Genomic DNA, 15339 nt, shown 5'->3' on the forward strand with positions numbered 1-15339 from the left:
AGTGAAGTGCTTAAACCTTAAATAATGATGGAAGATGAAAAATGCATGTGACCTAATAAAAAGAGAATCGGACGGCTATGATTGATTTGGAAGTAATTGCGAGGATGATAATCATAGAGATGATGTACTTGATCCACCCGAGTTCGAAGGCGACCCCACCGTGGGAATTTATAAGGCTCTAAAAAGGAATAATTAAATAAATAATTAAAAAATTAAATTTAATAGCATTATTGGGATGTGTTATAAATATTGTTTGCAGCTTCCCCATGTGGACACCATTCCAACTTGTTCTGTCTTTCCTCCTTTGCCCTACGCCTGCACAAAGGACCACTCCTACACACACTTTTTTTTTTGTTTTCTTTTTTGTTTAAAAATAAATAAATAAATAAATAAATAAACACGAGACATAAAATTAATATGTTACGTTATGTAATTAAGATAATTTTATTAGGTTATTATTTGGGTTTACTCCAAAACGACATCATCTTTGTTCTTTGTTAAAACATGCACGATTCAAACCATTATTACACTATGCAATTAAAATATTTTATAGGTTATTATTTAAATTTACTACAAAACTACGTCACCTGTTCGTTCATCATCTTTATACTTTGATAAAAAGAATTCATTCAAAACTATAATCATAATAAATTATCTCAATATAAATTTTTTTATTAGATTATAAGTTTAATCATATTTGATTACGGACTTTTAATTTTATATTTAATAAGCTTTTCATAAATTTAAATTTTTAGGTAAAAAAAATAATATGGATTTTGATTATTTATTTATTTATTTAGAGTAATTTAATCTAAATTTTGTTTTTAATTATTGAAATGCAATATTTTTCCTCGAGATTTTTTTATATGTATAATATTATTTCATTGCAGTATGAACGACGTCGTTTTTGCTAAGTATAATTCATTCAAAATTTCCATAATATTCAAATAAGTCTTTAATTATATATATATATATATAAGCCAACTGGAAGTCACATGTGTTAAATAAATCCAAATATTTCATTTAAAAAAACAAGGCCGCAATTGAGTACAACCAGGAGTAGAGTAAGGAGAATTGTACGCTCAATGGTGTTTTCTTTAATTAGTTATTTATGAACCATCAAATCAAATAAATTGCTTAACAATAAAATATGATAATATTTAATAGAATTCTTTTTTATTTATATTTAAAAATAATAATGGAAACAAATAAAATTAAAAAAAGTAATGATCTTGGTTAAGATTTTCAATTGCAATTCCATAATGTATAATTTGATTAAGGGATGGAAATCAAGTGGAAATAATCATGGGAAAATGGAAAATTAGCCATTAATAATCCAATTTAATGAAGTGGAGGATTTTTTTTTATATTATTAATAAAAATTATGCTCCGTTGTACTATATAAATATAATTTTTTATTTAATTTAAATTTATTGTTATTGGATAAATAAATTATTAATTAAAAAGACAAAAGGTAAGGAAAATATTTGCCATACATGTGTATCCAAATTAGCAACCCTCACAAAGCAAGAATTTGGAAAAAGATTTGAGGATGGCAAACATGTAATTAAGAAAAAAAAAAAAACAATATAGANTAAAGAAGAAAAAAAAAAACAATATAGAAAAGACAAGAAATTAAAGAAAAGCAAAACCAAAATCATTTAGGAATCACAAGATTGGTCAACCTTAAATTGGAAAAATTTGTAATTAGTCAAACTTTTTATTGCCTATTTAATTTTATGTTATTAGTCAATCTAAAAGGATAAAGATTGGCGAGAAAACCCTAATTTATGGTGTGACGAATTCTAATGCTCAAAGTTAGGTCAATACCATACCTACTACCTCACAATCCTTAACGGCTTATTGGATTTAATTTCTAACGTGTTCTTTCGATGACCTAATACTTCTTCATTTTTGCTTCTGTTTTCACTTGCTACTTTAGGACCCACTGTTTCATATTGAACTACCCGAGAACCTTAGGACTTCAATGTTTTAATAAGGTTGCACGTTAATAATAGTAAAGAGAGATACAAAGAAAATTTGTATTGTAATTTTGAGAACCATTGGTGAGGGAAGAGAAAGAAGACATGTATATTAAAAAATTTGTAGTGATAAAGATTTTGTCGATATTTTTTTACATTTGAAATTAATTTATTTGTTGTGGTCATTTAAAGTGTTTCTCGTGTTTGAAGGTGATATTCTTTTTATATATTTAAGAATTCATTATTTTATTAAGTTTTGAGGTCAGATTTTGATTTCGAGAAGAATTTTGTGGATTTTATATTTTTAACTTATTTTAAATTTTAATTCCGTTGACAAGAAAATTTGTGTAAGAATTAAACCAATTGAAAAAAATGAGGGANCAAGAAAATTTGTGTAAGAATTAAACCAATTGAAAAAAATGAGGGAACTTCTTGAGTTATTTTCGAGTTATTTCTTTTCTAATTCAATAATATATATATATAACAAGCCAGTTCACATTAACAAGTTTTCGAGATATTCTTTCCTTGAGAAAAAATTTATAAAGTAAGTATTTTATTATTATTTTTAAATAAATTTTTTGATTAATGCGTAAGAATGGTAGGACGATCATGTAATAAAATGTTTGTGTATATTAAGTTGATCTCGTTAATTTTGCATCCATTTAATTCGTAAATATTAAAAAATTAATTGGTCCTTAAACTAATAGATTTTTAAAGTTTAAATTTTGTATTAATACATCTCAAAAATTAATTTCTTTAAAAATGAATCGACCTATCAAATATAAATTTAATCTTTAAATAAATAATTTTTATTCTGATGTGATGTAATTTCATGAATATTTTGAGTCATAAAAAATATTATTCCATGTATATCAAGGATGGTTGACATTTCACACTCCATGATATTGATGGATATAATAATAAAATTAAAAAAAGAAATTAAGTTATGAAATTAAAAAAAGGGAAAATAATCATGATAATTTTTTCTACAAGATTGTTAAATAGAGAATAAATATATTAATAAAGAATTGCAATAATTTGTTGAGAATCTTGACAGGGAATATTCTCAGAATAATCTTTTTGTTTACAAATAATCTAAGTCATGGCTACATCTTCCTCTTCCCTCCAAACTCTCCCCAACTAGGCCCTCATGCTGTTGGGATTCTATGCCTTTTTTTTTTTTTTTAATGGGATTAAAGTATTTTTAAAAAATCTAATCAATAATAATTCGAGCTTAAACTCAAAAATTAAAAAAAAAAAGAAAAAAAAGAAAAAAAGAAAAAAGAAGGTAAGGGTATATAAGTAAATTGAGGAACGAGATAAGCGCGTCGAGATGATGCATGGGTACCCATGTGGTAGCTCATACATTCANGAACTTCTTGAGTTATTTTCGAGTTATTTCTTTTCTAATTCAATAATATATATATATAACAAGCCAGTTCACATTAACAAGTTTTCGAGATATTCTTTCCTTGAGAAAAAATTTATAAAGTAAGTATTTTATTATTATTTTTAAATAAATTTTTTGATTAATGCGTAAGAATGGTAGGACGATCATGTAATAAAATGTTTGTGTATATTAAGTTGATCTCGTTAATTTTGCATCCATTTAATTCGTAAATATTAAAAAATTAATTGGTCCTTAAACTAATAGATTTTTAAAGTTTAAATTTTGTATTAATACATCTCAAAAATTAATTTCTTTAAAAATGAATCGACCTATCAAATATAAATTTAATCTTTAAATAAATAATTTTTATTCTGATGTGATGTAATTTCATGAATATTTTGAGTCATAAAAAATATTATTCCATGTATATCAAGGATGGTTGACATTTCACACTCCATGATATTGATGGATATAATAATAAAATTAAAAAAAGAAATTAAGTTATGAAATTAAAAAAAGGGAAAATAATCATGATAATTTTTTCTACAAGATTGTTAAATAGAGAATAAATATATTAATAAAGAATTGCAATAATTTGTTGAGAATCTTGACAGGGAATATTCTCAGAATAATCTTTTTGTTTACAAATAATCTAAGTCATGGCTACATCTTCCTCTTCCCTCCAAACTCTCCCCAACTAGGCCCTCATGCTGTTGGGATTCTATGCCTTTTTTTTTTTTTTTAATGGGATTAAAGTATTTTTAAAAAATCTAATCAATAATAATTCGAGCTTAAACTCAAAAATTAAAAAAAAAAAGAAAAAAAAGAAAAAAAGAAAAAAGAAGGTAAGGGTATATAAGTAAATTGAGGAACGAGATAAGCGCGTCGAGATGATGCATGGGTACCCATGTGGTAGCTCATACATTCACCTGCAGCCACTACAGTAACCACCACCAACCCAACTAGCTTTTCTTTTACTTTTCTTGCCCTTCTTATTTTTTTAATTAATGTCGGTGTTAAAGTTAACATTAATTTAATTAATCTCATTAATTTCTATAATATTATATCTTAGAAAGAGAAGGGGACGTATAGAAGCTTAGGGGACAACTTTTTGTCTCCATTATATATTTATTTATTTTCCCACTTAGTACTCTTTCATTCTTGTTTTTCTTCTTTTTAATTAATTAATTAATTAATTAACCATCTTAGTAGTAATCAGGAATGAGACGGTTAGGGCCCATTGGGCTTTAATGGATCCTAACTCATCAAAGTATTGGGCTTAATGGATCTTAATTCCGTTTTTATTGGGCTTATGACGAACTGATTTTCTATTTAAACAAATATTTACATACCAGAAGATTAGGGTATGTATATTATTAATTAATAAATGCGGCTTAATTATAAAAATTTTAAATTTATGCGTCTTATTTGAAACAATTTTATATGGGTAATGTGAGTTAGACGAACACCACTCTCCACTTTGAGCATAAGTGGTCATGACTTTGCTTTGAGCTTCCCAAAATGCCTCACACCAATTAACTGAGTATTTTTGTTTATAAACCCATGATCATTTCCTATGTGAGACTTTAATCATCCAACACCTCCCATAGAACAAAGTACGCCTCCCCTTAATCGAGACTCGACTCCTTTGAAGTCTTAGTCATTTTTTACTGCCTTCGAGGAGGCTTGACTCCTTTTTTTTTTGGAGTCTTTTGTTCGACATTTGAAATTTACCAATCTCTTGGCACAACTAAGTTTAGGGCATGACTCTGATAACTTGTTAGACGAACACGACTCTCCACGATGATATGATATTCTACAATTGTATGATATTGTCCACTTTGAGTATAAGCTCTCGGCTTTACTTTGGGCTTCCCAAAATGCCTCACACCAATAGAGAGAGTATTCTTTGTTTATAAACTCATGATCATTCTCCAGTGAGACTTTTATCATCCAACAATGTGATCTCATAAATGACTCATATTAGCCGGTGGAATAGTGTTGATCTCGTAAATGACTCATGTTAGCAGGTGGGGTAGTGTTCACTGGTGCTTAGATAGGGACCAGGGTCACGGGTGAAGGCTCAACTAACTAGTCACGGACGGACCACGTCAAAGCTAACACAGAAAATGGGAGTCACGTGGCTATGGCCGACCTTGCTCCCACCGAACCCAAAAAGTCTCGGCCCTTTCTAGAATTCATCAATTTCCTCACACGGCCACTCCCTTCCATTTGACTACGCGTTGTTTGGGATAATCACTTTCTCATCTGCTTAATCACTCCAACCTTCTTCGTTCTTTAATGATTTCTTATCCTATTTGTTTGTTTCTTTTGAATTTTGATGCCTTTTTCTTCCTTTGAATTCGCCCTTTTTCATCTTCAACACGCAATCTCCTCTTCCTTTACCTAATACCCATCTCTTTTGTTTGGTATTACTCTCTGGGGTTTTGATTTCTCTGAGTTAGGGGCTAAGTTCGGAGGTGGGTTTGTTCAGAAATGGAGAGTAACCCGCAATCGCTTAGGCAATTCAGCGACCAGCTTCGACTGCAATCTGGGAATCTTACGAACCTGTCGCTCAACGATTCTATCTGGAGCAATTCGTATGTCTCCAAGAGGCACGAAGAGAGGAGGAATTTCGATGTGCGAAATGGCGGAGAGGTAAATTTAGTGAATAATTTTAAGCCCAAACTGTGTGATTCTGATGTCAATCGGTTCAATGATGGATGGAATAGTTTTAAGCCGAGTGTTGCTTCTGATCTTAATAATTGGAGTAACAGTAGCAAACTTAGATCAACTGGGTATGAAAAGAATGCACTCAATGTGTTTGATCATGGGTGGAATAGTTTGAAGCCACAGGGGTCTGATTTTAATGGCTTCAACGATGGGTGGAAGCTTAATTCTGCAAATATGGGGGTTGATCCAGTGATTGGAGGAACCCAAAAGGGTATTAATGGAGGGTTTAACCAAGGGATTTACTCACAAATTGGGAATTTTAACAGTAATGGTTTTGTAAATGTGAAGAACTACAAGAACAGTGGGAAGGTTGAAGAAGAAAATGGAGGAAAGAATGGGAAGAAGAACAGTAACAAGAAGATTAATGGTGAAAATAGCAATGATAATAAGGAAAGTAATAAGAATGGTTTGGACAAGAGGTTCAAAACCCTTCCCCCATCTGAGTCTTTGCCCAGAAATGAAACAATTGGTGGATATATCTTTGTGTGCAACAATGATACAATGCAAGAAAATCTGAAGAGGCAGCTTTTTGGTAAGTTTAATGATCCCACTTGGTTTTTGCTTAGTTTTATGTATCTGTGTTTTGTTGTGTAGGATGTTCTAACATTTTGTTGTTTGATCAACGTTGTAGGGTTGCCTCCAAGATACAGGGATTCTGTCAGGGCCATAACTCCTGGGCTGCCTATTTTCCTCTACAACTATTCTACCCACCAACTCCATGGAATCTTTGAGGTATGTCTATGTCTCCTCCTTCCGCCTAACCTCCCGTGGCTTTGCCTTTTGGTTTTCCTAAAAGGCCTCGTATCAATGGAGATGTATTCCTTACTTGTAAACCCACGATCATCCCCTTAATTAGCCAACGTGGGACTCCTCTCCCAACAATCGCTCCCTTTGAACAAAGTAATACCTTAGAGCTTCTCCTGAGACCTATAGAGCCATCCAACAATCTCTCCTTAATCGAGGCTCAACTCCTTCTCTAGAGCCTTCGAACAAAGTACACACCCTTTGTTCGATACTTTAGTCACTCTTGACTACACCTTTGAGACTCACAACTTTTTTTGTTCGTCATTTGAGGATTCTATTGACATGACTAAGTTAAGGGCATGACAATGATACGTGTTTGGTTTACTTCTTTTAAAACTGTGATCCGTGTTTTCAGGCTGCAAGCTTTGGAGGGACAAACATTGATCCAACTGCCTGGGAAGACAAGAAAACTCCGGGCGAATCTCGTTTCCCGGCGCAGGTAATGTTTGGATAGAACCTATTCCTTCAATCTTGCACTTCCATAGATCTAAGATGAAACTCAACTGTTTGGAACAGGTCAGAACTGTGACTAGGAAGATATGTGAGCCACTGGAAGAGGACTCTTTCAGACCGATTCTTCACCATTACGACGGTCCCAAGTTTCGTCTCGAACTCAACATCCCAGAGGTAATTGCAGAGCAAACAAAACCATGAATTCTGTAGCTAGCTAACCAAAGACCTCAACAACTCTAATATTGGCTCTGAAAAACTTGCAGGCACTCTCTCTTCTGGATATATTTGAAGAACAATCCTGTTGAACAGCATAACATGCTCGTACACTAGTCAGGCAGGGACACGTACTACTCGTATGCGAATTAATCGATAGAATTGCCAACAACGACAACGATGATCGAAAGGATCATCATGATCATGTGAGTTTAAGCTATAAGTGTGTTTGGTGTTTGTGTGGTGCTGTCTGATAGAGTAAACTGAAGATGGAAAAGGTTTGAAGTGTAATGTAACAATAAATATGTATTATATGGTTTGAGTTATGGATATTGCATGGTTCCATTATAAGAGATGAATGTTTAATTCACGTTATCAGAGTTCGAATCACTCTATTTCGTTCATCGATTTGTTGATCTTAGTACTAATGTACTCGTAATCATATCTTAAACCGTTTAAGAAACGAAATAAATATAAACATAGATGCATTTTTCCATAAAAACATCAAAATTTACATTTGAGTATTTATTTGGGGGAGTTTATGTGGCATATAAACACCCATTTCCAGAATGAAAATCCTTGATTTGTGCTTTATTGTGGTTTCCAACATCAATTGGAAGAAACTTCGACCAATTCCCCCACGTCGGCTTCCACCCTCCGATCTTCTCCCGCCGTGGACTCTGCACCGCTGCCGTCGCCGCCGCCGCTCTCATCCTCTCAATCAACGCTTCTGTGTTCCCTTCCTCTGCCAAAATTTCCCCCAACTGCTTCGTATCGATCACCAATTTGACCCTCCAAATGCCGTCGCCACCTGTCGGAAGCACTTCCAGCCCCGACCCAGTTCTCAGATCCTCCGCCGCATCGGACCTCTCTTTCTCTGCGGCTCGGGAAAGCGGGAGGAGAAAGTAGGATTTTCCGGCGTCGAGAGGCTCCGAAATGGGTAACGGCGAAGAGAGATTGGGGCGCCGGAAAACGCCATAGACGCCGGGAGGATAGTTCTTGAGGATTTGATCGACTTGTTTAGGGCCATGGAAGTTGATTATGTTGCCGGAATCGGTTAAGATTCTGATGGGCTTTTCGCAATCGGCGGCCACTCCTTTCAGAGAACAGTTCCCCATTGCGATTTGCGACGCCTTTTCTTGTAGGTCATTAATGGCGGAGCTCTCGAGTGGTCTTATTTATAGTAAAAATTCGAATTTTATTTTTTTTTTAAATTTAGATTCTTTTTTTGAAAATTTAATTCATAGGACCGTTTAATGCCAGTGGAATTCTCATTTCAATTATTATAATCAATGTTAAAAATGATAAAAGTAGAATTTATTAATATATTTGAAATATTAACACTCACTTAGTTCTAAGAAACATCGTAAATGTGTTCTATGTTGTGTGCCGTAATACCACAATTTTCAAGGTTCTGATACCACTTGTTGTGGCGGAATGCCACAACCAAAATGTTTTGATACCCAATTGTTGTAGCTGAATGTCACAACCAAAATACTATGATACTACTTTTTATGTCCAAATGGCACCACCAAAGAGCTCTGATACCCAATTGTTGTAATCCAAATGCAGAAACAAAACCGATCACATTCATACACCCACAAACAGAAATTAAGCAAAGAGACACATTTGTGGCATTTTCTACGCAACATTATAAATTTTATACATTAATTACTACGTCACATGTCTTAACTGTTCAGTCATTGAATTCTTAGCTTGTTTATTCAAAATGACACGTTAATGATGGATTAACAATCGGTTAATGTCAAAATCTAAGAAGAAAGAAAACGAAGAGCTAGTGAATTAGGAAACCGACAATTTAGAGTGTGTTTTTTTTTTCAAAATGTAGAGAGAGACATGTGAGTTTGGACCGTTGGAGGGAGAAGATAAGGTTTGGAGAAGGACAAAAACACAGCCTTATTTTGAGGGAAAACAACATAAATGAAGGAAGTTATATTGATAAGTAATAATTAATTTAATAAAAAAGATAAGTTTTTTATGAGACAATTTGTGTTGAATCTCACGTTTGATTGATTCCTTCTCCCAACACATAATATATTAAATTAACTCTGTGTTTGTCGTAACAATTAAACTTTTTTTCATAGGTTCAATGAATTCAAATTTCTCCCTAACTTATATTAATTTTAACGTGATATGTAACCTACCTGCTTTGGCCCATTATATATCGGTGTCATTTTCGTAATTTTAAAAGAAATGTTTTGTTATCTCTAATCGATCTTGGGTTCCATAATCCACTTTCTTGGGGCTTAACGTCCTCGCTGGCACACCGCCCGATTTCTAGTTCTGATACCAACTGTAATAGCTCAAGCCCACCCCTAACAGATATTGTTCACTTTGATCAATATACGGAACTCTAATAACCTAAGCTCACCGCTAGCAAATATTGTTCAATTTGACTTGTTACGTATTGTCGTCAGCTTACAATTTTAAAACGCTTATGCCAAGGAAAGGTTTCCACACATGGTTCCACTCTCTAACTGATATATGATTTCATATGCCACGTGTGACAACTCAAATTCACGTATTTACTTAGGTTCATGAATTTTGTTTTTGATTCTACATTTGTCCACTAGGAATGACAATTAATTTCCACACCGTCTATTATTGTTTAGATCTAATTTTAATAAAATATTCAAAAATTTTGGACATTTTCAGTAAAAGAGAATCATATTTTTACCTTGACGTCGTATGTGAAAGATGGCGTAACCCAAAAAATCGAACTTTTATGATCATAAATAAAAGAAAAAGAAGGAATGTGAGCATCCCTAAAAAAAACCCAATTACATTTTTAAAGCAAAGTCGATAAAGCTGATAATTTTGGGAGTCACCACGCACCATATAAACAAAGCCTAACGTACCTTTTGGGGGTAAAAAGTTAGGATAAAAATATGGTTCTTTAAGTACACATTTAAACCAGTTAGTTTGCCGTTCAAACGTTTTTTTAAAGTGGTTCCAACTCGTTCCAACCATAAAACCCGGTTTAATTTTAAATTTGGTATGTGAATTTGTATAAAATGTTAAATAGATCAAAATTTTGTTTTACGCAAAATAAAAAATTCAGAGAACTATTGAACACAAGATATTAAATTTAAGTATTTAATAGAGAATTTTTAAAGTTGAATGACCTGGCAAACACAAATTTGAAATTTCATATACTTATAAGATACTTAAGTTTAAAAGCTATATGTGAGATTCCAGGAAAACGAAACATTCTTTATAAGGGTGCAAAAATCTCTTTCTGGCCTACGCTTTTTGAAGATAAAAGAAAACTCAAAAGGGAAAACCCAAGGAAAAAGACAACATTTACTAGTGGTGGGCTTGAGCTATTACAAATGGTATCAGAGCCAGATACAGAGCGATGTGCTAGCAAGGAGGTTGAGTCTCGAAGGGGTGGGGACACGAGGTGGTATGCCAGTAAGGACGCTAGATCTCGAAGGGGGTGGATTGGAGATCCCACATCGATTGAAGGTAACGAGTACCGAGAATACTGGACTCCAGAGGGGGATGGATTGTGAGATCTCACATCAGTTGGAGAGAGAACAAAATATTCTTTATAAACCTCTTCCGAGTAGAGGCATTTTAAAAACTTTGAAGGAAAATCAGAAAGGAAAATCCAAAGGAGGACAATATCTACTTGTGGGCTTGGACTTTTACACGGTATATACACCCTTTATAAACTCAACTTATAATTTAACCTAGAAAGTTAGAAAATCAATGCTGAAAACAGATACAAAACAACATAAAATGAATCACCACACCTAATTAGAGGTATCTTTGCAGAATGCAGCAAGCTGCATGAATTCGAGCATGATAATAATTCCTAAAAACAAACCTGCACAATTCACAAAGAGCTTCTGAAGACTAATCAATGTCTGCCATATATATATATATATATAGATAGATAGTCACAGCCTAACTCAGTCTCCTAAATTATAATTAGTTCGATGTCAAATGTCAGACATTTAACCCTTCATGGCATGGCTGGGATGGCACACATTTATATTAGTGTCATGCATTTTTTAGCATAAAACAAAAAGATAAGAGATCATTCATCATTATGAGTTCCGGTGATGGAGAATGTGTACCACAGTTGTCCATCTTGATGCCATGAATGTACAGGTAGGTACCTTGGAAGTTTTAATAAGTGTTGGCGGTCTAGGCTCAAAACAGAAGTACCAAAATACCAAAATATTGTGCAACCAAGAAACTGCAGCAATTCCCAAAAGTACAATTCCTTCCTCTTTTCACGGTGATAAATCTGGCTTCCATAGATACTCAGCATCAAGGCTTCAAACCATCAACTATCAGGCGATAACTTACTTCACATTATTTGTGATTGCATGTTCTTGATAGCTTTTTCTATGGCAGGTACATTGTTCTTAAAGACGGACCACTGTTCCTCAGTCAAGCTTATTCCTGAGGCAAAAATAAGACCAGTGTTATTAATCTAAAAAAACAAGCCATTTAAATTTCCAAAACAAAAGAAAAAAGTTATATATAAGTTTGAGCTTAAATTACAAATTAGTCATTGAATTTTGAAGTTGGTGTATATTTGATCTCTAAACTTTCAACATCACAAATCTATTCCATTGTTTCATCTGTCATGTAGTTTTGAATTGAATATTGAATGAATAGAGAGATTAAATCCAGAAAAAAGAACAGAGAATTCAAAGGATACTTAAGGAAAAAATAAAGAAATAGAAAGAAGACGAGGATGGATAGGAACTCAAAAAGGAATATTGAACTAGTTCAGAGGATTCAATAATATTATTACTTCATTTTGGAGTTTTTACTTAGATAAATCTTCATTTTAGAATTTTAAATTAGATAAATCGACAGTATCATTAACCATTTCTTTCATTCGGTGTGAGGAGCTTATCATGAATCCACTCATTTCGTCCGCTTCTATTATTGTTGCTAGGTTGGCTACCGGACTAACTTCTATTGGATATGAACTTTCATATTTGTTAAAATTCATGGATCTATTAAACCCAAAATTGAAAGTTTAGGTTTTCATTAGAAATCAGATTTAAATTTATACCTATAGATCAATGAATTTGTTAAAGAAACTATTAACCACAAAATATGAACTTATTTATACCTATAGATCAATGAATTTGTTAAAGAAACTATTAAACACAAAATTGAAAGTTCATGCATCTATTAGATAAAAAATTGAAAGTTTAAGAATCAATTAGATACAAAGTTGAAAATTTAGAGACCGAATCGACACATCTAAATTTGTAATTTAACCTAAAGTTTAATCATAGATCCAAGTTCACGAACAAAGAGATCAACATGCAGTGGTTTTATAAACATCATCCCTGTTCCTCACTTTATTCATATTAGACTCATACAAGTTTCACACATTACCTTGTATCAGAGACATCACAAATCAAATGTGTGGCCCTGGTTGCACATTTAACTTCGACAAAGTGCACTGCCTTATATTTCAACGAAAATCATCTTCCCACTTCCCATGTCAAGCCAATAATTGTTTCGTTTTTACTTATAATTCACCAACATGTTCTAAGAAACAGTCAATTTGGTAAGATTTCTCCCACTTTCAATTGCTTCACTCAGTCAAAGTTTTCAATGCATCATTGTGGTTGTGGAGTAGTAAAATGTTCACTATCTTCCCAAAATCAAACAAGAAGCACACATATAACAGGAGTTTCGCCTAATTTGTACTCTGTAAGTAGTATATTAACATACAAAATTTCACAAACGCAAGCAAGTAGAGCATTTGGAGAATTACCTTTTGCTGTAGGGAGGTCTTTCCCATCCTTTCTATAGAACTCCCTGATCGAAACCAGAGTCTTCCCTCTAAAATCCTGAATCGTCACCTTCCTCTTGCTGGATAACTGAGCCAAATAACACCATATTTTAAAGTTTTACCACAAATATACAATCAGAACTTCAAAAAAAAAAGTCAAATCTCCACTAAGAATTGCAACCGCAAGCTACTAGCAAGGAGAAGAGGCAGAAAAACAGAAAACAAACCCAACAAACAATGAGATCGCCATCGTCGTCGTACTCCTTTTCCTTAGCAGCAGAGGCATCCTCGGCCTCCTCTTGCGGCTGATCTTCAGACCGTTCCTGGAGGAAGGATTCCACAACCTTGCGAACCAGAGCCTTGTAAGGGGATTTGGAGAGGTCGAGGTCGAGGTCCTTAGAGGCGAGGGCTCGAATTTTGGACTCGGTCATTTCGTCCATGTCGGAGGATTCGAGAATTCTGCGGACGGCTTCCTCGATTCTACGTTGGATTTCGGAATCCATATCCGAATTCTTCGATTACTTCTCCGTAGATTTCTGGTCGAGAGACTGAATTGAGCAGAAAAGTCGAAAGCCGAAGAAATTTTAGGTAAAGTTGCTGTTCTCAGCTAAATCTTTCTAATTGACACTCCGGTTCAGGAAATATATATATATATATATATAAAAAGCTGACATGTCCGATTTGGCTTTTAAAATATTGGAAATTTCTCAACGATGTAAATTAATATATACATACATACACATATATACATACACACACACACGCATATATATATATATATATATATATATATATAATTGTTAATTGAAAAAATAAGTTAACTTAATAATCAAAATTAAGACGTAATTAGGTGAGATTTTTAATTGTAAAGTTTAAATAATTACAAATTTTAGAGTAGAAACACAAAATCAACCCTAACTAAACAAAGAAAGTTTGAAGGGGAAAAATGACTCTTTTAACTCTAATTTTTTTTAAATTTGACAACATATAAAAACGTGTATTTGAAGCTCTAATACTTTGGTCATTGATATATGTTTTATGCTAAATTAAGCTCAAATTCACACATGATATAAGTTGAATATGAACCCTTTAATGGCTAATTCTAACCTATGAGGCTGGTAAGAACATTTGGATCAAAATGAAGCAAAATGATAAATTAGAGACCGATTTATAAAAGAAATTGTTAGATTGCAATTTTATAAATTCCAAAGGCGGTACACGAACATAAAGAATTTACCTTGAAAAAAAGGGAGTTTTGGCTTCAACCTCACTGCTAGCAGATATATTGTCCTCTTAAGGCATTCCCTTTCAGGTTTTTCCTCAAATATTGTCCTCCTTTCCCTTTCAAGTTTCTTGGCTTTTCTATTCAAGTTTTCCCTAGGGAGAAGTTTTCACACCCTTATGAAGAATGTTTTGTTCTCCTCCCCAATCGATATGAGATCTCACATACCTCAACGAGCCGTGGCAGAGGCTTCAATCCTCCCTCCTTCGGATGTAATCTCGTCCATGCTTTGTCCACGCCGCTACAAATCCAGGACAACGCATGTATGTATGCCATTATAGGCCACCAACCAAAACCAGGGACTGTTGTATACTCCCCTCTCAATTTCTTCCCGTCCACAGGCCTTGCCTTACACCCTCTGTTTATAAGCAATGGAACAGAAAACAATCTCTTTCTAACCTATTCCCTCGGCACCAACATTATAATAACTTCAGCCAAGCAGAACTCAGATGATAACATTTAAGTGAAAATTACTTCAAAACAAACGTCCAGATTGATGGTTTGAAAAAAAACCCCAGATGTGGTTTAAAATGAACCTTTCAATTCCCTTTACACACTGAAACACACGGCCTTCAATAGGTACGAGCGAAAGAACTAAAGAAATGGAGAACATTCAACTCTGAATGGGGTGCCAGTGATTATCAATGCTGAGCCACATCTTCTCCTGTGCCGGCTTGTCCCTCAG

General features: G+C 33.5%; 3 protein-coding genes across 3 annotated transcripts; 1 reads left to right on the forward strand and 2 right to left on the reverse strand.

Moving 5' to 3' along the window:
* The first annotated feature begins 5563 nt into the window (after positions 1–5563).
* Positions 5564–7945, forward strand: LOC111810476 (uncharacterized protein MAL13P1.336-like). The gene is made up of 5 exons (XM_023697180.1): positions 5564–6637; positions 6737–6837; positions 7265–7348; positions 7426–7536; positions 7626–7945. The coding sequence occupies exons 1-5, from the start codon at positions 5869–5871 to the stop codon at positions 7665–7667; spliced, it is 1107 nt and encodes a 368-aa protein (XP_023552948.1). The 5' UTR covers positions 5564–5868; the 3' UTR covers positions 7668–7945.
* A 169-nt stretch (positions 7946–8114) lies between these two features.
* On the reverse strand, positions 8115–8693 carry LOC111810396. Its single transcript, XM_023697103.1, has one exon. It carries the CDS (start codon positions 8691–8693, stop codon positions 8115–8117), a length of 579 nt encoding a protein of 192 aa, XP_023552871.1.
* Positions 8694–11450: 2757 nt separating this feature from the next.
* Positions 11451–14008, reverse strand: LOC111809673 (RNA polymerase II transcriptional coactivator KELP-like). Its single transcript, XM_023696053.1, has 3 exons — positions 13600–14008; positions 13355–13460; positions 11451–12012 (listed from the first exon to the last, which is right to left on the reverse strand). Exons 1-3 carry the CDS (start codon positions 13873–13875, stop codon positions 11918–11920), a joined length of 477 nt encoding a protein of 158 aa, XP_023551821.1. The 5' UTR covers positions 13876–14008; the 3' UTR covers positions 11451–11917.
* Between the last annotated feature and the right edge of the window lie 1331 nt (positions 14009–15339).

Source organism: Cucurbita pepo, chromosome LG14, assembly GCF_002806865.2.
Source record: "Cucurbita pepo subsp. pepo cultivar mu-cu-16 chromosome LG14, ASM280686v2, whole genome shotgun sequence".
NCBI classification, from domain to species: domain Eukaryota; kingdom Viridiplantae; phylum Streptophyta; class Magnoliopsida; order Cucurbitales; family Cucurbitaceae; genus Cucurbita; species Cucurbita pepo.

Bases quoted from the DNA above. Each gene is read 5' to 3' on its own strand.
- LOC111810476 (XM_023697180.1), top strand. From the start codon at position 5,869: ATGGAGAGTAACCCGCAATCGCTTAGGCAATTCAGCGACCAGCTTCGA. The intron at 6,638-6,736 runs GTAAGTTTAATG...TCAACGTTGTAG, and splicing joins TCTGAAGAGGCAGCTTTTTG to GGTTGCCTCCAAGATACAGG. The intron at 7,537-7,625 runs GTAATTGCAGAG...AAAAACTTGCAG, and splicing joins TCGAACTCAACATCCCAGAG to GCACTCTCTCTTCTGGATAT.
- LOC111810396 (XM_023697103.1), bottom strand. From the start codon at position 8,693: ATGGGGAACTGTTCTCTGAAAGGAGTGGCCGCCGATTGCGAAAAGCCC.
- LOC111809673 (XM_023696053.1), bottom strand. From the start codon at position 13,875: ATGGATTCCGAAATCCAACGTAGAATCGAGGAAGCCGTCCGCAGAATT. The intron at 13,461-13,599 runs GTTTGTTTTCTG...TATTTGGCTCAG, and splicing joins GCGATCTCATTGTTTGTTGG to TTATCCAGCAAGAGGAAGGT. The intron at 12,013-13,354 runs GTAATTCTCCAA...TTTTTGCCTCAG, and splicing joins AGACCTCCCTACAGCAAAAG to GAATAAGCTTGACTGAGGAA.